The sequence below is a fragment of the Lissotriton vulgaris genome, chromosome 6 (genome assembly GCF_964263255.1).
Source record: "Lissotriton vulgaris chromosome 6, aLisVul1.2, whole genome shotgun sequence".
Taxonomy (NCBI): Eukaryota; Metazoa; Chordata; class Amphibia; order Caudata; family Salamandridae; genus Lissotriton; species Lissotriton vulgaris.
The window spans coordinates 485,277,269-485,303,722 of NC_141694.1; the positions used below are offsets into that span (position 1 = coordinate 485,277,269).

At 41.8% G+C, this 26,454-nt stretch overlaps 1 protein-coding gene across 1 annotated transcript in view; it reads right to left on the reverse strand.

Moving 5' to 3' along the window:
• The window catches only part of B3GAT2 (beta-1,3-glucuronyltransferase 2), a 375,259-nt gene that overhangs the window by 22,409 nt on the left and 326,396 nt on the right, over positions 1-26,454 (reverse strand). The window contains exon 3 of the mRNA XM_086926472.1: positions 9,831-9,979. Within this exon, the coding sequence (XP_086782598.1) occupies positions 9,831-9,979 (149 nt within the window). The remainder of the gene's footprint in view (positions 1-9,830; positions 9,980-26,454) is intronic.

The following is a 26,454-nucleotide window of genomic DNA, read 5'->3' on the forward strand; positions in this document are numbered from 1 at the left end:
TAATGAGTTGCTTACTAGATGAAGACCTTTCAGCTCCACTACCCTAGTTTTACGTATCTGAAATGTTCAACTCCACAGTGGCATTCTGAACTTGTGTTATTTGTTAGAAGGAAACGTTATTGTTGGAGGCACCATTGTCTGAGTTAGTTGTTGTTGGAGTGACCACTGCTCCAGAAGCTGTTTTTAGTTGAAGCTGGATGTCTTCTAGCACAGATTCTAAAATATCTGGGAGGGGTGCAAGTTTATCTAAAACTGGACTGCAGACACAAGAAGTGGCATATTGAGCGTTAACTTGTGCCCTCTAAACCAGCAAATTTAATGCACCCATTTTTGAGTCATTGCACTGATATAAAGAGCCAATATGTTAAGCAGATCCACCTGGATATCTAGCTCACTAGACTGCTATTTTAGGGCGTCAACTACAGCTTGAAATGAATGAGGCAGGATGTCCCATGTGTTGCTGTCTTTTCCTACTCTGCAGGGAGATTGGCTGCACAATGCACCGGCTTGTAAAGAGATGTCTGGGGTAATGGATAGGGGGGAGCCAACCAAAAGCCTTCCTTAGTCCTGTATCACTACATACTCCACATGTAGCTCCACCTCTGAGAGTGGGAAGACCTCATCCAACTGGACCTCTTTCACTGAGAATATAGTGGTATTTGGCTTGCCTGTGAAAGGAGCACCCTTGGCTGTTCAATGTTCTGTTCCCTGGGTAGAATAGTTGCCGACCGGGCCTATTAGTCGAGACTTAAAGCTATTGTTATTGTAAATTATGATTGAAGTAGCAATGGCATTGTACTAAATAACTGGAGGAACAAAGAGGGTGTGGTGGCAGTTCTATAGTGGACACATTCGTGGGTTCCACGCTTATGCACTGCCTGGGACTTGGAGGTCACACTGAGCACTCTGCATTGTTGCTGCCAAGGCAGAGGGATTGCAAGAGCGCACAATATCTTCACACAAGTCTCGGCCCCGGTAGAGTTATTAGTTAAATTTAGAGGAGTTGTATCAAGACAAGTGAGGTTGGATTCTGTTATCAAGAGTTCATGTGTCGAGAGCGTGGTGATTTTTGCTCAGGGCCCCTGGGTTTTGGACAGTCCGTTGGAGCAGACCTCTGAAGGTGCAAACTGCACCGGCCTAATGCCGGTCGCTTCAGCACCTATCGGGGGGCTACTTCCACGCTAGTCTTGCTGCCGCCAAGGCATTTCATCACATCCCCGGCTCTTGCGGCTTCGGATGGTGCTTCCTCTTTCTTGTGCAGCGCTAGTAACCGACACACCCACTGCTCTACTCTGCTCTACTCTGGTTCAACCCACATGAGCCAGCTGCTGTCTTTCTCAACGGAGGGGCCGGAGCCAAAACGTGTTGTAGTAACTTGCACCTCAGCCACACTGCGGCACAGGCCACTGCCAGGCAACAGACAACTGCTGCTGCTGGGGAGCCTGCACTAGCTGGAGCGGGATGGCTCTGCTCTGCCCCAGATTCTCACTGCACTGCACTGCACTGAGCCGCACAGCCTCACAGCTCATCGATCTGACAGTGATATTGCTTCCTTCTCCACAGGCAGGCAAGTCGTGGTGAAACCAAAGGACGCTTTTTAAAATCCCAGGGGGCATGTCATGATGCTTTTAGGCCTTACTTCGTTAACTATGTTTACCTCTGGCTATTTGGAATAATAATCCACGAGGACAATGGCATCCTTCCTGCCAGTGTTCAACAATTCAAATAGACCACCCACATCCATTGCTACCTGTTGTCACGCCCTCTCAGTTAACTCAATCGGTACCACAGGTGCTTCTTTCGCCTTATGACATTTTTCACTACACGCACAACTCACACCTCCCCCCACAAACCTATCTACAGCAAGATCCAATGCAGTCCACCAAAATTCTTTGTGCACCTTCCTTTTCATAGCAGACATGCTACCATGCCCCTCATGCAGCTTCTCCAATAGCCCATTTTGCAACTCCACTGACACCTAAAATCTGTTACATCTTCTTTAAAGATCTCCTTAATAAGACAGCTCATGACAAACATGCTTGTAATCAATTACCTCCAACCTGCCACTCCAATATGATGTCCAATCCTGAGGCCATAACTCAATAATCCTTTGCATGACTACATATCTTGATTAAGTCTGCTTCCAGTCATCCTCCGATACAGCCACCACACCATCACACTCTAAAGTGGCTCCTATCCAATCCTCTTCTTGCTCAGCATCCTCCTCTTGTGCTGTAACTTAGAAAGGCAGTGTGCATTGACATTAATAATTGCAGGTGTGTTCTTAGGAAGAAAAGAAAATTCTTGAGGATGATACAACCACTTTGCAATCTGTGGAGTTGCCTTCCTCACTCCTTTCATAGTAAACATATCTACAAGAGGTGTATGGCCTGTTCACAAATCAAATTTTGTAACCCAAGCATAGTTTATCAAATGTTGCACACCCCACCAAGAGGCTAAATGTCTTTCTCAATGGTGGAGTAACTTATTTCTACATATCTCAAAGTTCTGGTGGCAAAAACTACTACCCTTGTTTGATTGCATTGAAACTGCACCCAACACATGCATGCTGTCATCAGTGGCCACTATGGTATGTTCTCGTGCATCAAATGGCTTTAGTTCCACAGCATTTACTGTGTACCACCCTTCTTGATAACACATTTTGTTAAGGTTCTAACACAGCCGTGAGAATATCTATAGGTTGTGTTCTTTGTCTCCTGGGCAAGGAGAACCCACATGATGTTAAAAAGGGCGGTACAGAGTGGCTACTGATGGGAATATTTACCCATGCCCTTGAGTCTTAGCTGAACCATGTCATACTTTGTTGCACTTTTGAGTCTCCACTGTGTCTTCCTATTCTGTTGAGGTCTATATCCACAGTTGAGTTGCCTTATTGCTGCCCATAAGACTATATCATCCTGGAAAAACATTCATTTTTTCAGGTCACCCAGCGAACTGCTGCATGACATTTTGGAATACTGCGGTTGCAGATGCTAAACCAAAAGGCATATGCGCAAAACAGAAATGCACCGTTGGGGGTGATAAATTAAATAAAATGCTTTGAGTCTGGATGCAACCATATGTGATGATAAGTACTACTCACATCTAATGAAGAATTATACTGCCCGCCTTTCGCACGGGTCAACATTTCATTAATATTGGGCAGAGAATGGCAATCTACCTGTATATTTTTGTTAAGGTCCCTGAGATCTACACACAATCAAATCTTACCATTGAACTTGTGTTTAATAAAAAAATAACAACTGGATTTAACCACTCGGAACCTTTTATTGGGTGAATGATGTTGTTCTTGGTCAACCTGTTCCATTTATCTCCTAAAGAGTCTCTAAGAGCCATCCGTACACCACTTACCTTGTGCACAGTAGATATGGCATCATTCTTTAGAACAATGTTATGCATGAATCTATTTAGGCAACTCATATAATTCCCAAATAATTTAAGAAATTGATTTACCCACTCATGAGCTTCATTCTTTTCGAAAATTAACACTTGCTGGTCTGTGTTAGGATTCAAAACATTTCCCAATGTTCTGCCCACGCCACCCCAGAAGAGTCCTCCCTTTTTTGACCACATACACTCGACCCCAATTCAAATTTGTCTCCAAATATCCAATAATAGGCAATTTCAGTTCACTCTGAAGTAACTTTCTGGTTTAACGTCTGCTTTCAATAAATCCTATACACTTAATTTGTTCCACAATTCTTTATCCACCAAAGTGTATGGAGGCAAGAATTTGCCCACATAGCAACATCTTCACCATGCATTTAGGTAGATGATAACACTTACCAGAACGGGTAGCAGATCCTTCTACATCGTGGCCAAGACCTGGAATGAACTTCCCCTCAGCACCAGACAAAGCCCCACAATGCAAGCATTTAGGAAGAGCCTAGAGACCTGGCTTTTCAGATGACCGTAGCTGCGTAGCGCCTTGAGACTCTCACTGGTGTGTAGAGCACTCTATAAATCCCTGATTGATTGATTGTGTTTGACTTGATCTCAACATCCTCCAATACATCACACACTACTAGCACATCCACTTATTCACCAATATTCACTTCAACCTCGCTGAAATGTATGCCACGTTCTTTTACCTTATTAACATTTCCTTTTAGAAACAGTACTCACTTGCTTACATGCCATTGAAAAATGACCAACCCTTTGACAATAAAAACACTTTGCCTTTGCCTCTTGGCAATTTCTGAAAGTCGCAACATGCTTTACACTAACGCACCTGTATTATGTTTTCGTTCCATTGCCAAATCCATCCTTTAACCTGACCTCCTTTTTGTCCTTGGTCTTTTCTGACACATGCAGTATAGATTGCATAGACTCGAGTTTGGTTTTGTATGCTCCATCCCGCACTTTCAATTCATCCACATGTGGGAATTATTTCCTTTATGTTTGCCTACCATTATAGACTTCTCTAATGAAGGTTCTTTAAAATCCAACAACTTCTCTTGTATCTTCATATTTGAAGTATGGTTAATCAACTGATCCTGGATGATCTCCTCACGCAATTATTTGAATTTGCATGTTGCAGCCAAAGTTCACAAAACTGCAACATACTGGTCAATAGTTTCACCAGACAATTGCGCTCAAGAGAAACATTTGTGCCTGTTTACCAAAACACTAATGTTCTTTCCATAGTTCTCTTCTAGTGCTTTCATAACCGACACAATTTCATCATCCACTGCGTAGTCCATATCAGAATTACTGTTCCTTCCTTCACCATAACCTACAGTTGCTGCCAATGTTTTTTAATACTTTCCTACCCTTCACCCCCAAGGTAGGCTTCTACAATGCTCATTTTCTTTTTCCAACCAACATTTCAGCACCAGTAGCCTCCAAATATTTCAAAGACTTCTCACTAGTCTTCCATGGTGGGTTCACCAGGAGTAGTAAGAAAGGTAGGAGATGCAACTGCATAAATTGTCAATAACAATTACTTCTGCAGGCCTTCGGTTGTTTCCTTTATTTTTCAACCTAATAAAATTACCCAACAAATGTAGTCCCCGTTATCTGGCTAAGTAAAATAAATAAAATAATAATTTAACATAAAAGTAGTCATCAGTGTCTCACATGTTCCAGAATGCAAGCTTCAATGTCCATGGAAACCATTGAATATAGCCTTTCAAATAAAGTCTCCATTGAACTCACTACAGCATTAAATTCAGTATTCAAACAACCCTTCCCTCAGAGGGTTTCTTTTTTTATTCTTCCTTCCAACTCCTTATGACAGTTCCCAAATCCTGTATATTGTGCAAAGCAAGATGGAAGAAATTGGTAAATCCTCAGTATTTCCCAAAGCAAGATGGCCGCTGTTCGCAAATCCTGAGTATTGCCCAAAGCAATTTGGCCGTAGTTGAAAATGCTCTCCTCCTCTTGAAATATGTGATGCGCTTCATGCATCTGTGCTGCTGAAGACTAGAAAGGAAGATAGCGAGGAGTGCACTGCAGCACGAGCAAACTCGGCCAACCTGAATCTACCTTTAAGACACTGATCAGGGTGGCAACTGAGGCTCCTCGTGTGGCAGAGACATAAAGACAGTTAACCCTTCACCAGAGCGAGTGCCTCGTACTGTATCCAATCCGTGCTGCACCCCAAATGGCCTAACTTAGACCCGGTCCAGCACAACCCGATATCTGCGAGTGGTGCTTTGTGTTTATTTGCGCTATTTTAATCCAGAACTCAAAATTCATAACTCCTGTACTACTGATGCCATTATTGTAATCTCACATATTACATTTTACTCTTCTTTTTTGGTTTGGGATTCCTCTTGTATTGTGTTGTCACTTTACCAATGTTTGAGTGCCTTATGCATTGCCTCTAAGTTAAGCCTGACTGCTTTTGTGCCAAATTACCAAAGGATTAAGTACCGGTTTATTTAGTGACTTTAATGGTTCTCCCTGACAATGATTGTGTTTATCATATAAGTGGGGTCCACACCATTCTCAAATAATAACCCAGTTTCTTTAATTTTTCTATACTTTTTTTCATTACATTACTTAAATAATGAAGATTTTGTCAACATACACTGTTTTAATGCTGTATTTCGTTAGAAGAAGGCAGTTTGATTTGCCTGTGCAGTAGATAATTGATCTACTGTTCTTCCAGTCCTGCTTCAGAGCTCCATGCTTTGGAAATCGCGTGGTAGAGGAGCTTTTCACTTAACTACACTTTAGCATTGATTACCAGTATTTTTTTAGAATGATGTTAAAAAACTACTCTAAAGAGATCAGAGGACTGTTTTGAGGCATCATGTCTATTATTCATCAATGAATGAGCTTTTCCCAAAAGTAAAAAGTTAATCTGAAAAGTTGCCACTTCGTCCCTATGCATACTTTCACCAACCAGTGTTGCATGAAATTTAGAAAAGCAGCCCTCTAATCTGTTTTGCTAAATGTAATGTCACTCCATGTCCGCAGCATGCAGGCCTGGTAGGTTGCATTCAATATGTTGGACTAACATAGTAAATAACATATAAGACTAGAGGAAAAGACTGTTAAAATGGCATTCCCAATTTTAACAATTTATAAAGCACAAAACAGCATTGGGCAGCTTCAGTTAAAAAACAACTGAAGATAACTGTTTAGACAAACCAATAGATTTTTACCGCATGTAGAAATTCAGCTGTAGCATCTGTAAATGAAGCACTGGACCTTAAGTAGCAAGGTGAAGTCAGCAGTGCAACTGAATATATGAGATACTAAAACATTAAGTTCGACTTTTCTCAGTTACTGAATGCATTATGTGAAGTCATCCCATTCACCATGGACAAAATGAGTACCACTAGACTTTCAATGCTGAATGTCCTAATATGGTACTTGACAGAGTGTTAGATAGCCATAGGAGTTCACAGTACTCTTTACCAGTGATCTCTTTTTGCTGCTCTATTCAACTTTTTAATGGTAGCACCCATTCTATAGAAGAACCTCCCATGCTAGAAGAGGCCCACATTATCACTGACCATTTTAGAGAGGACTAGCAAACCCATTTTGTCTTACAGAAATTCTCCCACTCTTGATAAGGAACCCCTAGCTCATCCGCTCATTAAGTCAGATCTTAAACACATTTCTTTCCCCTACTTGCAAATGATCTTGAATCATTCCCCTCTCTATTTTATGCACTGCTCTCTCTTGCTTCCTAGCTAGATTATCCCTACATGTATACAGGTTTTCGGATAGAATCTAAAGTTAATGGCTCAAGAAAGTGTCTCTCCGGCAATTGAACTTCGCTCGAATTTGGAAGTAACTATTTGATGCTTTTTGTAAATTAAATACTCCTGTTGCCTTGTGCTTTAAACAACCCCTTATTCCATAGAACCTTAATACGTAGCCATTGGTGGAATAGTGAATGATGTCACTTGAATATGTGTTGTTTTAACTGCATTGATGATTTAATACTGCGGGTCAGTGAGATTCAGAGTCGCCTTCATTGTGTACTTCCATCCAAATTAACGATCCTGTTAAACATTGTTAGCTCCATCTGTCAGTGTTTGTCTCTCCTCATGCCATCTCCTTCATTTGATATGTTTGGGGCAGGTTAGTAAACGTAAATTTCTTTGTTAGTACATAGACTATCCACGACTACTGCGCAAAAGCTTAATTTGTCATCCCAATCGCAAATCCTGATTCTCCAAATCAAGATTTGCTGGATTTTCCGATTTATGTTCCTGTGGCAACTGGTGAAAATCTTTAAGCATGGTGGATTTTCCAGTCACAGGTTTAGAGATGGGGTAGTAGCATAGGAGTTACTGATAGTCTGGAATAGCCATTGGAAGGGAAGTGAACTTTTTCAGGTCATAAATGTTTGGGTTTTCACAAAACTTCCAAAAGTTTTTACACCCATTTTTTCCGTTCCACTCACACAGACACCCCAATATGTTATGGAGGTGTAAACAAATCGATTTCTTAATTTATGAAATATTCAGAAATAGTTTAACAGAAAGCAAAATAGTAAAGTATACTTTGGAGTAAACCATATATAAATAATTCTAATGTGATGTAGGTTTACATGCATAGGAGGCGGAGGCTTTCGATTGGCGGGTGGGCAGGCAGGTGAGGCTCATGAGCTAATTGCGGGTTCTGATTGGGCGAGAGGTTTGCATTGAGAGCGATTACCCGAATTGTTTGCGCAGGTGAGCACGTGGCGAAGGGTCAAGCCGTGTGGGAACGAGACGGTGTCTCAGAAGCAGCGTCGGAGTAGAGTACAGAAAACTGGCAGGGCCGCACTATGCTGGGGAGGAAGGCTCATTCCAGACACTCTTGGATCTTCTTCTGCCCTATGTCCTGGCATTTCATTCACAGTTTCTTTACCCAGGACTGCCAGCTACACATGTGACCTCTTGAGCGCACCCCGCAGAGGGAAAGGTTATTTGACGACTAATCAACATCTCTGGGACATGAACGCTTATGACGTGGGCTTTAAGGGTCCCACAGTGTGATTCATCCTCTTTAACCATCCTTCATACTGCAGGTGCTATGAAGTGCTTGAAACAGTAGAAGCTAAACCTGCCCAGTCCCCTAACACCATCCACATTTTTTTTAGCTACCTTAGGGAATGGATCTGAGGTAAGGATGCTTCTGCAAGGTAAGACCACACAAGTTCACTTTGGCTTCAATGGGTCTCCACCTCGCAAGTGTTTTATTTTAGGACCTCTATAATGTTGCTCAACTGCCACAGAATTAATATTGTCCCCTTTATTTTCATGTTGACTTTAATTGTAGCACCTGATGGATTCAGATTAATTTGTGTACATGCACCACATTGTGTTTCTTATCCAATGTATTTACCTAGCTTTAACAGCCTAGTTGTTTAGTTGTATTCTTTCTCCACCGTTGGACTCCCAGCTGCAGCTCTGGCATATTTGGGTTTATATCAATAAAGATTTCTAAAGCCCTTGTTCAACCCTAGGGGTCTTAGTACTCTCAACAGAGGCACCAGCATAGAGAAGTGGACCATTTTTCAAACAATGAGACTTGAGATTAATCTTAAAGATGATTCGAAAGTAAATGGTTTTTAAGATTAAAAAAGCTTGAGGTGCCACAGCAGAAAAAGTCATGTCACATGCATAGCATTTGGGTTATTGTGAATCTCCAAATAAAGAGTTGCCTTATTCTAACTGTTAGTGTATGTCTTACTATTAAGGAGTCTCTTTAAGTAAAATTTTTGTGAATCGACCTATGGTATTGCTAGTAGACTTTGGTGTATGGGCACACACATGAACTGATACAAGCAGCAGACCCATTCATCCGTCTGTCTTTATGTACACTCCTCCCCTACCCCCGCCCCCTCCGAGCTACCAGATTTGTTATGCATTTGTGAAGGTGTGCAAATGAAAGTACCCTGCCTATAAAAGTGTATCCCTCAGCTCTACCTTGTAAAGCGGCCACTTCCTTACCGGGACTGTTTGGCGCTAAGGTGACTGTAGAGGAAAACTGCCTGACAGCTGTTGAGATCCGAACTGAACCCTGGCCATGGTAGACATTTTTGTGGGGATAAGAATGAGGCTCATGTGGAGAAGAAATGAAGTGCTCAATTCACAGTTCGTTCCATGCAGATAATCGTAAACTGCTGCTGCCTGCATAGGCAATGAACGGTTCTCTCCTTTCGAGAGGCAGAGCAAATCAAGGTCACAGTCGGAGATGGTGTTAGATATATTGAATCTTTGCTTAACAGCGCAGCTGGCGCTAGGCTGCATGCCCTTCGTGTAATCAGTATTTGAGGTACAGATTTAATTACTGCTGCCCTTCTTACATGTTCATGATAGTGAATACAGTACAATTACCACGTTCAATATACTTGATACCTTTGTGCAGTTGTTTGCCTTTGGCTCAAGTTCTCCCACTGTCGTGATCTGCTTTAAAAAGTCTGACTCTTGCATCCCAGGTTGTGATCCGCGGCGCTTGAATGCAGCTTTCGGATTTGAGAGAATCACTTGAAGGTTCACTGCAAATCCTTGTGAAAACAAATATTAAAAATGAAGGTTAACCCATAGAAGAGAGAGGTTTATATCATGAATTTAATTATGACCGAACTACATTTGAAATCAAAAGAAGGAGAGATAACCTGCACACCTAGGCTATTCTTTATGTCCATTCAAAAATATCTTTATCTGAAAGTACTAATTTTAAACAACTGGTGCAACCCTGGAGATCCTTGGCTAGCCCCTGTCCGGTTAGTATATTAATCGAAATTCAAACAGAATCTGTTTAAGTACCAAGGTGCCCTGTTCATGAGCCCTATAAGGTGCTGCAATAAGTTAATTCAAATGATGTCTTTCAACCTAGTCATACCACAATTTAAATGCATATGACAACGTGACCCATACATTTCGTCATTTATGTTGCCATCAAAACGTCAATCACAGAAAATGGTCAATCAAAAAATGGTCAATCACAAACCAAACTTTAATCTAATATATACAGTTTTTCAATAAACTTTTCTAACATAAGAGCAAGAGCATGTGCAAGAGCATAAAAAGCACAAGAGATTGTCGATCTTGTTAAGCACTTCTTTGTATTTGAAAATCTTTTTCAATGTTTCATAATTCAATACATTTTACCCATCTCAGAAATGCCCCTTTGTATAAGTTCTTAACATTTTCATTTTTTAGGCTGCAAATTTATTAAGACTAGTTATCAGGATTTCAAGCAAAAAAGGTACGCAGCAGCCAAAAATGCTGTGATACTTGGGAGCAGGAGAGCACCATATATGCAGAGATAAGACTCTCTGCTCCCCTCTCTCTAGCGCCAGCGCTGATTTCAGCTAGGGCTAAGGTGTGTGCCTGAGTCTGCATAGGTACTCCAAAATACTATGTCTAGACCAGTTCAAACAGGTTTCCCTCTTTGTACTCTTTGTAAGTGCAGCGTGCATGCAAAGTAGGAAAAGAAAGGACAAATGAAACCTTTTCTCCTGTTAACGCCTCCTTTCAGATGGCTTTAACTTTTGGCGCTAAACCCTGTCTACAATAGTTTGTAGATAGGGTTTTGCGTCAAAAGGCATGGGTGGTTGCACTAGGTAATAAAAGCAAAGCTTTGCGCTGCTTTGCATTACTTGTAGGGTACTTTCCAACACAAAACAGGTTTTGCTTTGGAAAGTAAATTGCCAATTTGTAACCCAGAGCAAAATATTTGAAAATCTAACCCTATGAGAGATACTTTGTATTATTCTGTGTCTTTAACCTTTGTGTAACTCAACAGTTTTGAAAATAATCTAATTTGTCTGTCACCTTTACATAGTGAGACATTAGTGTATCAGATTACTATACTAAAAAAACCCCGACATAAACCCTTGATCTTACATACGTAGCAACTCGCAGGAAAAAGTTCCATTTCCACTATTATCTAGCAATTACCTAGCATGTTTTGCCATCTCTTATTGTTGGTGATGGTCTGTCTATATTCAGTCTCTCTTTTTCTGTATGTATGTGAAGATTTTTCTTAGCCCACATGTGGGGGAAGGAGTGTAAAGGTTTCTAAACCAGAATCTAGTTTATATTTTGGCTGTCTGGCATACAAAGCAATTTATTTAATAATCCTCCCTATTTAAATAGGCTGCTCACCTTCAAGAACCCACTTCCCCTTAAAATTACAAAATTAAGGTTTTCAATTAGCCAAGAATCAGTCATTCTCGGGCAGCAGTATGTACATAGGATCTGTGCACACGTTCATTCAGTTAACAGTGTAAATACTGCACGTGATTAGCAAAATAACCTAATAACAGCTGTTGATAGATGTATTCCTCTTGTTAGGTTTATTTCAGATGCCCAGCCAACACGTGTTTCGTCAGGGTTTTAACCCAAGACTTCTTCAGGGCTAATGGACAGCTATCTACACATAGTATGTACTCTCCGCCGGTTGTACTTCCGTCCCGGCTGTAGGCAATGCTCGAGGACTGTAGCCAGACAGGACTGTATCACAACTGGTTAGTGCCAGCAATTTGGAGCACAAATATGTCTCCAGCTCTAGATCTCCAGCAGCCAGTATGCTGCCGCCATTACGTCTTTCGTGTTTGCCGCAGAAGTGAATTCTTGGGCAGCAGCACAATCCTGAAACACTGAAGCATATTTTAAGAGCTTTGCGTCATGCTTGCACCATGCAGCATGGTATATGCCTGACCCAAATGCTGACACAGAAGAAGAATGGGCCCTTTTTCTAACACCTGACCTGTTTAAAGTGCTTGAGGAATAAAAGAGTTAGGTTCAATACAGATTCAAAATTAAACAGTGCAACCCATTTGATCACACAGTAAGGCTCAGGGTCGATAGGTAGGGTTAAGTATGTGTATATTACAAACTCAAAGCCAGAGTAATATAAATCGGTCTCAAAAACATTGCATAGTAATACAAAATTATCTAAGGATTGCTGATTTGGCGCACAAAAAAGGATCCTCTATAACAAATGAGGGCTTTAGTTGCGATAGTGCATAAAATAAAAAACACAATATGATGTTGATATTGAAAGTTTTGATCCTCATGCCTATTTTGCATGCGGAAGACTATTTTTCAAATAACCTACTTTAAAGAGTGCTAAAGGAAACCCCTTTTGGATCCATAAAAATAGAAAAGGTGTATACACATATATAAATGTCACGAGTATATAGCAAATACTCTTTCTACATGACTTTGAATGCAATCACGCCATTATTCACATTATACCGCACAAGCACATAAGGCCCTTGTTAGGCCTGGCATTTCTTGGTGTGATTTCCACTGACTTTTTGCCTCTATCTCCTCTATTTTTGGTACTGTGATGGATATGGTGTTGCCAACTTAGATGCTTTGGGCGCTCTATCATTGCTAAACAGTGCCAAAGTGCAAGTGCGCCCTGTGTGAAAAGTGTAATGGAGATTGGCTGTCCATTATGCTTGCAGTTTCCTAAACTGCCATGTTACTCAGGTAAGTGCACACACTTACCAGACCCTGCCCTTCCCTTTCCATACACAGCAGGCACCCCTATGGTAGGTCTAGGGTACAGATCAAAATTAGTGGTGGTGAGGCACACTAGTAAATCAGTTTTAATCTTATTTAACAAAGAAATTTAACTCCTTGGGTGCAAACGAGGTATCTCCCTTTGACCTGTAGTAAGTCGATCCAAAACGTATGTAGCACTGAATGAAGGTACTTGGTGTCCCTCTGTTGCACTCCTTTAAATGGTCGGGCAGACCTTAAACAAATTCCACAAATACATTTGTATTGGTTTTTCCAAGAATAATCTTGTATATTAATCCATGTAGATCATCATAATGATACTTCTCATTTATGAATAAACATGTTCGGTTTACCAAGCATCTCAAATTTCGACATTACGTGGGTTATACCTTAGATGATCCCAATGCATTTCGAGTCGAGAGACTCTTCATTAGGGGATAATTTTCCTACAAAATAATGATCATAATCAAGGCATGGAGCCCTCAGGCAAGAACAGCTTTTAAACAATACCATACTTCAAAAATGAAGAATAACGGAACTTCATGCACATAAAGCAGTGACATAAATCATACTTGTGAAAAAGCGGGTAAAATGTATACTGCGTATGTGCATTAAGAGACGTAAACAAGTACCAAAGGTCATGCAGTAGGTGGTTTGGGATTTTTAAAAAAACTGCATGCCACTCAAGGCGGAAAAGTGAGGCTCGGGATTGTGTGGAATGTAACGTGAATCTAGAAAGTCCGAACAAGCGTGGACGATGTGAAGAGGTTGATAAACCTTAGCGTGATAAAAAGTACCTGGAAAAGTGAACCCCCAGGATGGTATAGCGAAGATTCTTACCTTATAATAAACAAGCGAAAAAACACGGTTGGTTAATATCAACTCTGTAGTGCGTCTGAAACAGAGATGACAGTAAATATTAAAATCGGTGCTGCGGGTCAAAAAGCGTGATTAAATATTGAACCGAAGCGCCAGAGGAGCGCTTACCTGTTTCCGAGTAGCGTAACATCTGAAGGAAATGACCAGCAGGTAGAGAAGGGTAAACACCGGTGACGGACACCGTGGTTATAAGCGCGTCAGAGGGGATAAACATGGGAAACGGACTGTGGTGAGCGCCATGTTTTAGAAATGAGTATACACGGGTAAACATGAAAAAAGGACGTATTGGGCAGTGCCGAAAAAAGTGTCCGCCATGATATGTAAGTATATAAACTCAGAAAAAAGGAGTGGACCTAGAAATAGGACGATCTAAGAGTTACCAAGGTGACATAATTATACGGGTGACAAGGAAAAGAGAGTAAACAAAAGTGAAGTACATGACAACAACTTTAAGCGTGAATAAAACAGCATGATCAAAAACTGTACCCAAATACATAGATCTCGAAAACAAGCTATATTCTAAGCGGTCATCAAGACCTTTTGGCAGGCAAGAGTCCAGTTTTTTATCCAGAATAATTCTTTCTATAAAAGTCTTTTTTTGTTGTCCACACCTTCCATCATGTTAACGACTTCCAGTGCCAGAAATCGCAATTGACTGATGTTGTGTCTTTCATTATTAAAATGTACAGCGACGGGTGACTTGTCAGATTTGGTTCTGATATTACACTTGTGTTCTGTCAGTCTCACCTTGATTTTGCGTTCAGTTTTTCCCACATATAATAGTCTTAAAGGACATTTCAGTAGGTCTACCAAGCTTTTAAAATCACAAGTAGCAGTGATATGGAATCGAATGGATGTTCCTTTAGTGGGGTGTGGAATACTTATACCTCTAATTATGTTATTGCAGTGTCCGCAGTTTAAGCAAGGGAGTGTTCCTCTATAGATAGGTTTTTCAATATTTTGTGGTCTCGAGAGTAGTTCCTTCAAGTTTCTGGTACGTTGGTAGGCAAATAGGGGTTGTGATTTGAAAATGTAGTTGAAGTCACTTTCGTTTTGGATCATAGGCCAATATTTCAGCATCACTTTTTTAATCTGTGTGCTTTTCGTAGAGTATTTAGACACGAACACCGGTCTGTTGCTAGTGTCTGTTCTTAAGCGACTTTTCAACAATTGTTTACGATAGTTGTTGGGAAAATTTGTTGTTCCATCGAAAGTAACTGTGTTGTAAGGTAAACTGTAGTAGTTCCAATAAAAACACTTTTAAATTTTCTTTAATCGGATGGTTAATCAAAAAGGACTCAATAGCCTCTATTCCTTCCAGATGTGGGATAGAGGTATAACATGTGCACACATCAATGGTACAGAGTGTAATCAAGCCTTCTTCTTCCAGTTCAACAGTACTGATTTTATTGAGGAAATCAGTGGTGTCACGTAAGTAGGTGGTCATACTTTGGACGAGTGGTTGTAGGTGCTTATCGATGTATTTTCCGGTCGGTTCATGAATTGTGTTTATGGTAGATACGATTGGTCTAAAAGGTGGATTTTGCGGATGCTTGTGCACTTTGGGTAGCATATATAACGTGGGGCTACTCGGATGTTGTAACAAGAGGTATTTCGAATCTTTATCAGTAATAATGATCTCTTGCTTTTCCGACGATGTCTGTAAGAACTTCTTGATAAGTGTGAGTAGGATCATGTGATAGTTTCATGTATATGGACTCATCTGATACATGTTCGGTGAGTGTCTGGTAGTAGAAAGAAATGTCCATGACAACAAAGGCGCCCCCTTTGTCCGCTTTGCAAAACGTTATGTCTCAATTATTCGCTAGATTTGTTATGGTTTGTCTTTCTTTAGTTGTTAGGTTGGAAATTCTTTGGTTGGATTTTTGATGTACATTTTTTAGTTTATTCAGAACAATGGTTTCATAGGAATCAAGAATTTTGTGGCTAGTGGGAGTCATACACGTGCTGGATTGCTTCAAACCCATGGTGGTATCCTTAGATGATGAAGGTTGGTAAGGGACAATGTTGTTAAAGTGTTTAAGACGTAGAGTTCTCATAAACTTAAACATCGCAACTTCAGTTTCCAGTTCATTCGAATGATAAGTGAGTATAAATCATGTCCCCTTTTGAAGTGTGTTCATTTGATGCTTTGATAAGACGTACTAGAGATGTTAATGATCAACGATGACTCCTGGTTGACTTCGCTATTGGTAGTTCCTTTGACTTTGCATTTGCCCCTCCTGGTTCTACGTTGGGGTGTGGGCCTACCTCTGAAATAATAAACAAGAATATTCTTGGAAAAACCAATACAAATGTATTTGTGGAATTTGTTTAAGGTCTGCCCAACCATTTAAAGGAGTGCAACAGAGGGACACTAAGTAACTTCACTTAGGGTACCCCCTGGTCATGGTGCAGTGCATGTGAAAGGTGGGACATATACCAAGGTGTGTACCATGTCCTGTCAGTGAAATCATCTCTATTTCGTTTTCACTGCTGAAAGGTGATCTTGCCCATAGGATAGACTGGGAAGACTGTGTAATATGTTTTCCAGCATATCTTCCCAAAGGCTTAAGATGGAAAGGTGAAGTTTAGTATGCCTGAACTCACCCTGCAATAACACATCTTTTTACAAAGATGGTTTTTGCATTATGTGTTTGTAAGCCACTCTTTCAGAAGTGGCTGGGTTTTTGTGCTTTAAACATTTCTGTGTGTCTCTGCCTGGTTGTGGATTGACTGGCTGTATTTGAAAGTGATAGGATCTGGGGAATGCCTTGATCCAGGGGAGGATGCGAGACAGCACAGGCTGGCCTGTATCTGGAGTGTGCAGGGGGAGGAGTAAGCCTAAAGGTGAAGAAACCTGGGTTGGTGATATAAAACAATTGTCCCATCTCCTGCTGCGTGTTTGAGAATCCAGACCCCCACTAATCAAAGGAAGAAGGTATCACTGGGAGGGAGGCAGCCAGAACTGGTTTGAGCAGGGTTCAGTGCCCCCTGTAACACAAAGACTTCAAAGCCATTGAGGGGGATAACTATGTGATCTGAAGCCCCTGAACTTTTGAGAATGGCTTGATCAATTGTGAACAAGACTGGAGCTACTTCCTGGATCAAGAGGAACCTTTGCCAAGAAAGAAGCAATGGAAGAGACTGCTGGATAGGACTGTTCTTGCTGTGTGATCTTGGACTGGCCTGCAATTTTCTGTTTCAATGAAGGAAAGGCTGTAGGGACTTTGCTGTGTGCTGTTTCCCCCTTCTTGAAGGACTTTGCTGTGTGCTGTGTCCTGAAGTAACTATCCCCAAGGGCCCGAGGTGAGCTGGCTACCTGTTGGGAAACACAGGAACACAAAAGTTTCCAGAGAAGACTCTCAGATACGCTGTGGGTGCATGTGCTCTGTCAAGCCTGGGACCTTCGCAAGTCGTGCCCGGTCTTCTTGGACACCTGGAGTTCCAAACTAGACTTAGAGATGCGGTGTGCGTGTGCTCTGTCTAGCCTGAGTCCTTTGAAAGGATCGTCCTGTGAAAGTGTGTACCGAGGAGCCAAGGAAGTCTCAGCAACGCAGTGTGCGTGTGGGCAGCCTGAGACTTTCGTGTGGTTTGCCCCATGATTGTGTACATCAGAAGAGCAAGTGTGTCTCAGCGGCGCTGTGTGCGTGTGCTGTTTGCAGCCGGAGACCCTCTCTGGAGGTGCCCTGTGATCGGAGGCACCGGAAGATAAAGTGTGTCTCAGTGACACTGTGTGCGTGTATATTCTACTGCCTGAGACTTGCGCAAGACATTCCAGCCGTCTTCAGCCCTTCTTGCTTGAATCCAGTGGCAAAATGAGCAAGGGACTCACGTCTGAGCATACCCTGCCACACTTATGACGGCTGGAATGCCAGAAAATGGTCCTCGGAAGCTTGTTTCCGCTCCAGGGAAGACATGGCTTGGCAGTTCGGGCTGGACTGTTCCCTGATTTGCATATAGCCATGTCTGGGGTGGCAGAGTGGGCTAAAGAATGGTGATGGATTAAACCCAGATCTTTTGACTGGGTGTGAGTGTTTGTTTGATTAATTCAGATGCTCCGTCCATCACCACCCCCTTTTGTACCCCCACAAAGCTCTAAGTCATAGTTATAAAGCCACGGAAAGCCAATCCTGGAAAACCTGGAAATGCGTCGAAAAAATATGCCTCCCCAGGTGAGGCATATCAAGGAGAAATATCTTTATTTCTCCTTGTTTTTTCTTCTGTGTGTTGCAGAATGTAGCACACATAGAAAGAGAACAACGCCACTATTGATTGTTTTTATGCATGAAGGTGCCCCTTTCTGCTCTAAAACAATCCTGCCTACAACACAGGCAACCTTACAAGGGTGATTGCATTGGTGCTAGGCAGCCGAAACGGCACAAGCCCAGGGGGAGGGACAGGAATGTGCCATTTTGGAATAATATGGTGCATTCCAGCCCTTTCCCTCTAAAGCACGGCAGCGTAGCAGGGTATCTTGCTGCGCTGTCCCGCTCCACAATTATCGTAAATATGTCCCCATGCGATGATTCACCCTATCAGAATATCACTGAACTAATTTTCCTCTCATTCCAACTATAACAAAGGCAGTGCTTAATTTGAGCAATTGCTGATGGGAGCCACCGGAACTCATTTTTGGAGACCTGTTCTTATTTTACCCCATCAGACATTTTCTGAAAGCAATAATGGGAAAACACACTTAGAGGAAAGAAAGAGGACGTGAAAGATGGAGAAACCGACACCACGATAGAAAGCACAAACTAGTGAGAGTAAGATAAAGAGGGAGACATTGTCTGCCATTGGATTAAAGGGGCCTGAGGTGGAATTCCGGACTACAGAGCCTTGTTATTTGCTGCGCTGATATTAAAAAGCAACGGCCTTCTGTGCTGCACTTTGGGCACCGGCACTCATTAATTTACAAACTAACCACTGAAAAGGTATGCTCTATGTTCCTCCTATACATTGACACCCATTTCAAACTACTGTAATCTGATGCCTTGCTCTTACATAAATCTTAATATGCTCATGTATAGCGCACCAATTCCACTATTAAAGTCTTGAATACAGCGCTATATAAAACTAAGAAATAAATAAATATACTAAAGCATTTGTTAATATCAGGTTTTGATATCACAAATAATAGCAAGTCTAGCAGTAGGCTTTCCTATGGAACTGATGAAGTGCAATTAAAAAACGCACTTTGAACAGTTAGGATAGGGAAATATTACATAATAGCCTATTTGGAGAGTATAATTTATTGGAGATCTAAAATGTAGATCAGAATCTTAAAAGAAAAAAGTAGTAGTAGGAGGCTACATTCTCTGAGTCTGTCAATGCACCATTCAGAGATTTATGTTTTCTTGGGGCAGAAATGGGCAAGAAAGTTTTGGAGGTAAATCCTAGGATACGTTGCAACTGTCTAGATAAACTAAAAAGCAGAGAGTTTCCCAATACATAAGTATGAGCAATCGAGTAAATGATGGCTTTTGACCACCGTGGCCCAACTTGGACACACCAAAATGCAATCCCTGAGTTTTCCGCCCTATCCAGTTGAGCACAAGCGAGTGTGCACAGTGGCTGATGGGGCACTGCTTAGCTTGACCCATGTGGCCAAGGACAATAAATCCCTCTCCTGAAAAGGGTAAAGCTTCAAACTGCCAAATATTGAGGACATTGATAAATATATAAGAAATCAAAATTACAGATTCCACTACCTTATCCATTTGAAGTGTCCCTTGAGAAATAAAAATGTAAGGATGTGGTCCCCGTACTAAAATGTGAGGCGCTTTTGCTTACTTCCAAATACGCCAGCAGAAAATACAAGTATGTTAGAGTAATTGATTAAATGTTTTTAGTTCATATCTGCTGGGCGTGTCCATGTAATTATTCAATTATTTAAATCCTAGGTTCCGGTGTGCTAGAAAAATATTTATTCTGCGAAGTATTGTGTTATCCCAATTTGCTGCCCTGCATCATTTATTTCAAGATGTCAGACTGTGCAATTTGCGAGTCTGAAGTCGAACAATAATTGTCCGTACATTTAGCAGTTTGTGTACGTGTTAAATGCTGCCCGATTAGTCTGTCTATGCCAAGGGATTGAGGATGTGGTTTCACACACAACTCTTTCATGATAGTATTGAAATAAAGGTGATGGCCTCCAGTGGCCACCTTGCTCCTTAACAGAATCAAGCATTGGAATTGCATTAGATCTCGCATTTGTTGGAATTGGAGCTATTGGCATTATAAATGCCAATCTTTTTTTTACCTATGCAGTGTTGTGGGGGTTCAGTACCACAGCCTATCACTGGATGTCCCTTGGGGACCTCTTTTGGTCACATATGGTACTGCACCTTGCAACATGACTAGGAAAAGGATATGCCACAGCGGTGAGACCTACCGACTGGTGATCTGGGTATCACTGTTTGAAACTGCTGCCAGGCCAACATCCTGTGATAATGGGCTTATTGTTTAATATCCCGACGTGCACTATATAAATAAAAGCTTATGTAAAGTAACAAAAAAAAGAGCAGTGGCCTCGAAGTGGTGGTGGGGGCCTGCGAGCAATGTTGGGGAAGGGGTGAAGGGAGGCACAGGAAGATGAAGGGATATGAAGCAAGTAGCAGTGTTGTGGGAGGGATGAGGGGAAGGCACCCGAGATAAAGCAAGGGCAAGAAAAGGATGCAACAGAAGTTTCATTGCACAAGTAAACAGAACAGTTAATGAGCAAAGAGGCAGGCCAACTAAAATAAGAGTTCTCTCTAAGTAGAAATAACCTGAAAAGTAAGAACACATGTAAGAGGGCCAGTCCTCTTACATGTGTAAGAAGGCCAGTCCTCGGTCGGGGCTACTGGGGGAAGATGGCGGCTGAGTAGGAAGCTCAGTCGGAGAGCTCCCGAAGCACCCGTGATGCAGCAACAGCAACAGTAGCGGTTGGAAAGAAAAAGCACCTACAAGCAAGATGTACGGAGTTTAAAAGAGCCTACCTTGAGCTTACCTTGTCTGAAATTCTTTCCTGGGATGGTGTGTTCCCTCGTTTCTCTTTCTCCCCCGCCGGATCATGGCGTGACGAGCGAGGTTTGGCGTTTCCCGCGTTCCGCTTGGTGACCGCCAGGTGCCTGTGAGGAGGACGTGGTTTGCTGCCTGGAGGTCAGGGCATCAACTGGTGCAGGCCGGATCCGTGGACTGGGTGAGTTTGGCCGGGAGACGGGAGCCAGAGAACCTTGTGGGAATCGGGGAGCCGAGGAGCAGCTCCACAAGTGGGACGCTGCAGCAGCTGCAAGATCGCGCTGCCGCCGTGCCTCTGGAAGACTGAGCTATCAGTTCCAGGGCACGAGCGGAGGAGTCAGAGGGGAGCGGATTCGACTCCTTGATTCTGCCGGCAGCGCAGGGGCTGCCTCGAGTGCCATTACTGCCGCGGGCACACTGAATGAGCAGAGCGAGAGCGAGAGCCCAGAAAGCGTTAAAACCACAACGGGGCATAAACAGGCAAAGGATAAATATACAGAGAGACGGGGAATAATAGCAGAGACACTCAGAGAGACTCTCAAAACTGCAGTCCCCTATAAAAAAGATAAAGGGGAATCAAACAACTCTACCCAAACGGAAAGGGTTTGGACATCAAAAAAAATAAATTGTTTATTACCACAAAATAATACATGTAACAATCTTAACAATTTTAACAATCGGCTCACTGCCCATTCTGGAAAAACACCTGCATTCTACCAGCTTATGAGTAATTTCATAAAAGAAGCACAGGAGGAAAAAGAAGACCTACTCCAAGATCTAGAGGAGAACCCTGGTAAAAAAAATCGAGGGGGGGTTGGAGAAGTATCAGAATCCCAACAATCAGAGAACCAGGTTAAACAATTTAAATCCTCCTATAGTCTGCGCAACAGAAACTTCTTGAGCCAAGAGCAATTCCCCAAAGGAATTACCCCGAGAGTAAGCAGAAAAAGACAAAAGGCCATCCCAATAAGCCAGCTCAAGAGCTCTTCAGAGAAGGAAGAAAATAAATGGGATACAGCTCTAAGAACAAAAATAAAGGTCACTCCCTCATTAAGAACATATTTTAAAGTCCAGCAGCAAGGGTCAAAGGCTGAGTCTCAAGCTTCTACGCTAATACAGTTCGCTCCGGAAACTTTGAGGGGTGAAAAAGAGGAGACTATCAAACTTGCAGAGACTTTGTCTTTGGGAAAGACCCCGCAGACGTCCCCCCTCCGAGCTGGAAAAACTCGTTCAAACAACATAAGTAAAAGGAGAAAACCCAGAACCAAGAAAAAGAGCTTGTTAGAAGTAAAGAGCTTGGAAGATATTTGGATAACTAACAAAGGAAGCATAACAGTAGGAAGAGCTAAAGTTCAAGAGACACATATGGCGGAGGGGGGGGCAGAACCCTCAGTTGCAGCAGTACATATAACTGAAGAGGACGAGGATAAAGAAGAAGAAGACAGGGCGAAATCTCAAGGGAGCCACAAAGAATCCTCGAAAACCCATACAGATGAGCTTCTTGAGAGGATATGGGCAGAAATGAAAGAGAAATTCTCCATCTCAGAAGCAAAACAAAACAAGATCCAGGAAGTTTGCGAAAAACTAGACAACAAGTTAAATGCACTAGGGGACAGAGTCTCAGCACTGGAGAATGAAGTTGTTGCGCTAGACAAAAGGGTAGAAAAAAATAGAAAGGAAATAAACTCATTAAGGTCAGAAAACAAAATCATGAACGATAAATTGGAGTCCTTGGAGAATCAAGCAAGGAAAAACAACATCAGGGTCCTAAATGTGCCGGAGAACCAAGAGGGCAAGGATATTAAAGCATTTGTAGTGGCACTTCTGGCGGAATATTTCCCATGGACAGATAAAACGACACTGGAAGAAGACATGCAGAGAGTACATAGAGACCCTTATGGAAAGAGCAAGGAAAGAAAAACCCCCAGGAAGATCCTAATCAATTTCAAAACGTATTTGTTGAAAGACAGGATCCTGGGAGAAGCTCTCAAAAAAGAAACCTACAACAAGGACAGTTGGACTTTTAGAATAAGATCCGATATGTCAAAGGCATCCCAGGCCAGGCAATGGGAATTGGGAAACTTAATGTCAGAACTGCAACAACTAGGTGCCACGGTGCAGATGAAATTTCCACCGTCATTACGTATCATGTGGAGAAACAAAATGAGAAACATGAGAGAGCCAGAAGAGGTGAAAGCCTTGATAGAGCAAATAAAAGATCAAGTGCGTGCGGAGGAACCCCTGAGCTAATGATCTACTAAGCGAAATGAATGAACCTATGTAAAGAAAATAAATACCCTGATGGGAAATCACATGAAATCATATGTAATCAAAAACATATTTGAGCACAAAAGTAGAAAAAGTAAACAAAGCATTAAGGTGTTTCCAACCAAATAATCTTTTATTTTAAATGTGTATAGGCAAGAATCACGGGAACGGGAAGCTAAAAGGGTTACGAAGATAACCGAAGGAAAAGAAGATGGAGGCTTCCCCGGGGAGGGCAACTCTAAAGCACAACTGAAAGAACATAAATTCACACGAAAAAGGGTGGGGAGCAAAATAGGGGAAAAAAAACCAAAAATTCCTCATCTGCGAAAACTAAGAAATTTAAGACAAATCGGAGTTATACCGCACAAAAAATCCCAACAAATAAATAAAATAAATGGGGAGTACAAGTAGAGGAGTAAAAATCTTATCTTGGAACGTAAATGGCATGAGGACAAAAAGTAGGAGAGACAAAATTTTGGAATACATTAGAACCGAAAAAAGTGAGATAATAATTCTACAAGAAACTCATCTCTTAAAAGAAGAATGGGATCAAATAATCAAGAACTTAGGGTGGGTAGACACCCTTGTATGCACTACACAACAGTGTAACATTAAGGGAATCGCGATAATATTTAAAAAAACCCTAAAAGCAACTGTATCTTCATTAGAAGTAGACAGTAAAGGTAGATGGGCCATAGCTAGCATTAAAATAGGAAACTCTCCCTTCACCATTGCAGGTTACTATGGGCCCAACTTGGATGATGCCGATCCTTTGCGAAAATTATACTTGCAGTTGTTACTAGCCACCTCTCCCATAATACTGGGAGGTGACTTCAATTTAGTGCCAGATCTAAAAGTAGACAGATCACCACCAGGGAGACAGTCTAATTTGAAAAAAATGAGAGAATGGATAGGGATCCACAAAAGAGATCTCGACCTAGTAGACATTTGGAAAGTTAAAGGAGAAAAAACCCACCCATTCACCCTGCATAATAAAAAACTGGGGCATAAATCTAGGATCGATTACTTCTTGATCAGTAAGGAATTAATAAAGAACGTAGATAAAGTATCTCACCTACCAGCTCACTTGTCAGATCATTCGGCAGTACAATTAGCTCTACAAGTCACAGTGAAAATAACGGAAAGTAGATTCACAGTCGAGAGAGCCTTGCTACAAGACGACCAGTTAATAAGAGAATTGAAAAGTGAAACAAGTAATTTTTTTGAACTAAATGCCTCAGGTACCACAGAACGATATTCTTATAGAAGTGTTTTCCGCTTCAGATTGTACTGGGCACACGCGGCAATGAAATAAAAGAAAATTTACATGCTGCATTTTGAATATCGACTTCATGCACAAGTAAAGGTATGATAGACAGTATATTGATTCAAGATAATGCCCCAAACATGGTTGGAAGCATGCACCTTTAATCTACTCCCGCACTCTATTTTTGTTAGAATCTTCAAGTGAAATTACAATACAACACCGCCTGACGGCGACGTCCATCACCCCGTTTAAAAGGTATGAACATAACAGGGTATCCCCCTTTTGAATTTCTCAATAAAACCTGATCCCGCCCCTAAAAACTACCTCTCTCTCATTTCAGATAATGAGATAACGCCCCGTTGTTCAAAACGGTCTCTCCTTTAATAAAATATGCTGACTTGAAGCCTCTTTTCGTTTTGTTGACTTACAAGGGAAATGACCAACTAAAGACAGGTACTTCCTTCAGAAAATGAATTGTGCAAAACATGATATAGGAGTAGATAGCAATCTAGTAATAAATCTTAAATGTCTTTCTGCATTCTATACAGAAAACTGACAAAGCCCTGATGACAGTCCGGGAACTGGTTTCCCTGGACTAGAAACGCGTCGGCACACCAGAAGGAGCAAGCAATATCATTGAGTTTTTTAATCAGTCAAGGCTGATTTATAAGTTATTTCCATCTTTTGGCATTTCTCCTTTGTTTTGACTTTGTCTTTTTCTTTTGATTGTGATTGATTCGATTTAATGAAATTATAATTTTTTCATCTGTATTTGTAAAAAGTTTTGTTTGTGGAATGTATGAAATTTGTAAATAGTCATGTACTGTAATGTAAATACTATGAATGTATTTTCCTTTTTTTTTTTTAAACCTTTATTGATAAACATAGGCATACAATATCAATCAGACAGCCACATAGGGTCGGCTGGCAACATTTCCAAGGATCATAGCAGGATGAATGAGGAACACAGCCCTTCAGCACAACCTAGGGTCCGGCGGCAATTAAACAAACATGTCATGTCATACAGTAAGTCACAGGAGGAATAAGGTCTTTGTTTTATGTTTTTTTGAAAACCAACCAACCAAAAATTAAAGAAATTAACTGCGGAGGCTAAACGTGAGGTAGGTACACAAGTAATCCTTCTGGGGAGGGAGTACCACATCCACAACTGTTACGTAGTAACAAGTGAAGTTGAAAAGCTATAGGAAGAGCAGACGGGAGGGGGAAACGGTAAAGAGAGCAAGCCAGCAATACATAGACAAAAATCCAGACTAGAAGGAACATCACGCTAAGGTGAGAGTAACACCTCCGGTGGAGGCACAAAATGGGGAGTACAAATTTCACCACGATACTGGTTCTACTGATTCCACACCCTTCCCCACTTCTTGGGCCTGTCCCAAGCAATGTCGACTGTTTTTTCACGAAACATGCACCAGTCCATGTTTCTAGACCAGGCCGACTGACTAGGTGCCTTCGACAATCCCCACAGTTGCGCAATGTCACGCTTAGCGATCATATTACCCAAGGTGGCCCACTGTGTCTGTGCTACATTATAGTCATTGGGCTCCCACACATTTAATAGACACCTTCGGGCCTCAGGCAAAAGCGAAACACCCGTCACTTCGTCCATAACACCATGCACACGAATCCAAAAAGACACCACCGCCGGACACTCCCACAAAATATGAAGGAATGTACCCACCATTCCACATCCGCGCTTACACAAGTCATCAGAAGCATACCCCATACGTAACAAGCGAGGACCCGTCATGTACACACGGTGTAGGATTTTCAATTGCACCAATCTCAGACGGGCCGAGATTGCTACCTCCTTCGGGGAGGATATCGCCGCCTGCCAGTCCTCATCATCAAGTTCCAGTCCATCGCTGGTCCAGGCCACACAGAGCTGTAGAAGGAGGTCCGCTCGGTCATTTATCAGCTTCTTATATATAAGGGAGATCGTACTGTCTGGGACATGGCCGTCGAGCACTCTGTCCTCCAGGGGTGAGGATTCTGGAACGAGCGTGCCGGTCGGAAAAACAGAGGAAAGGGCGTGTCGGACCCTTAGGTACCGAAAGTATT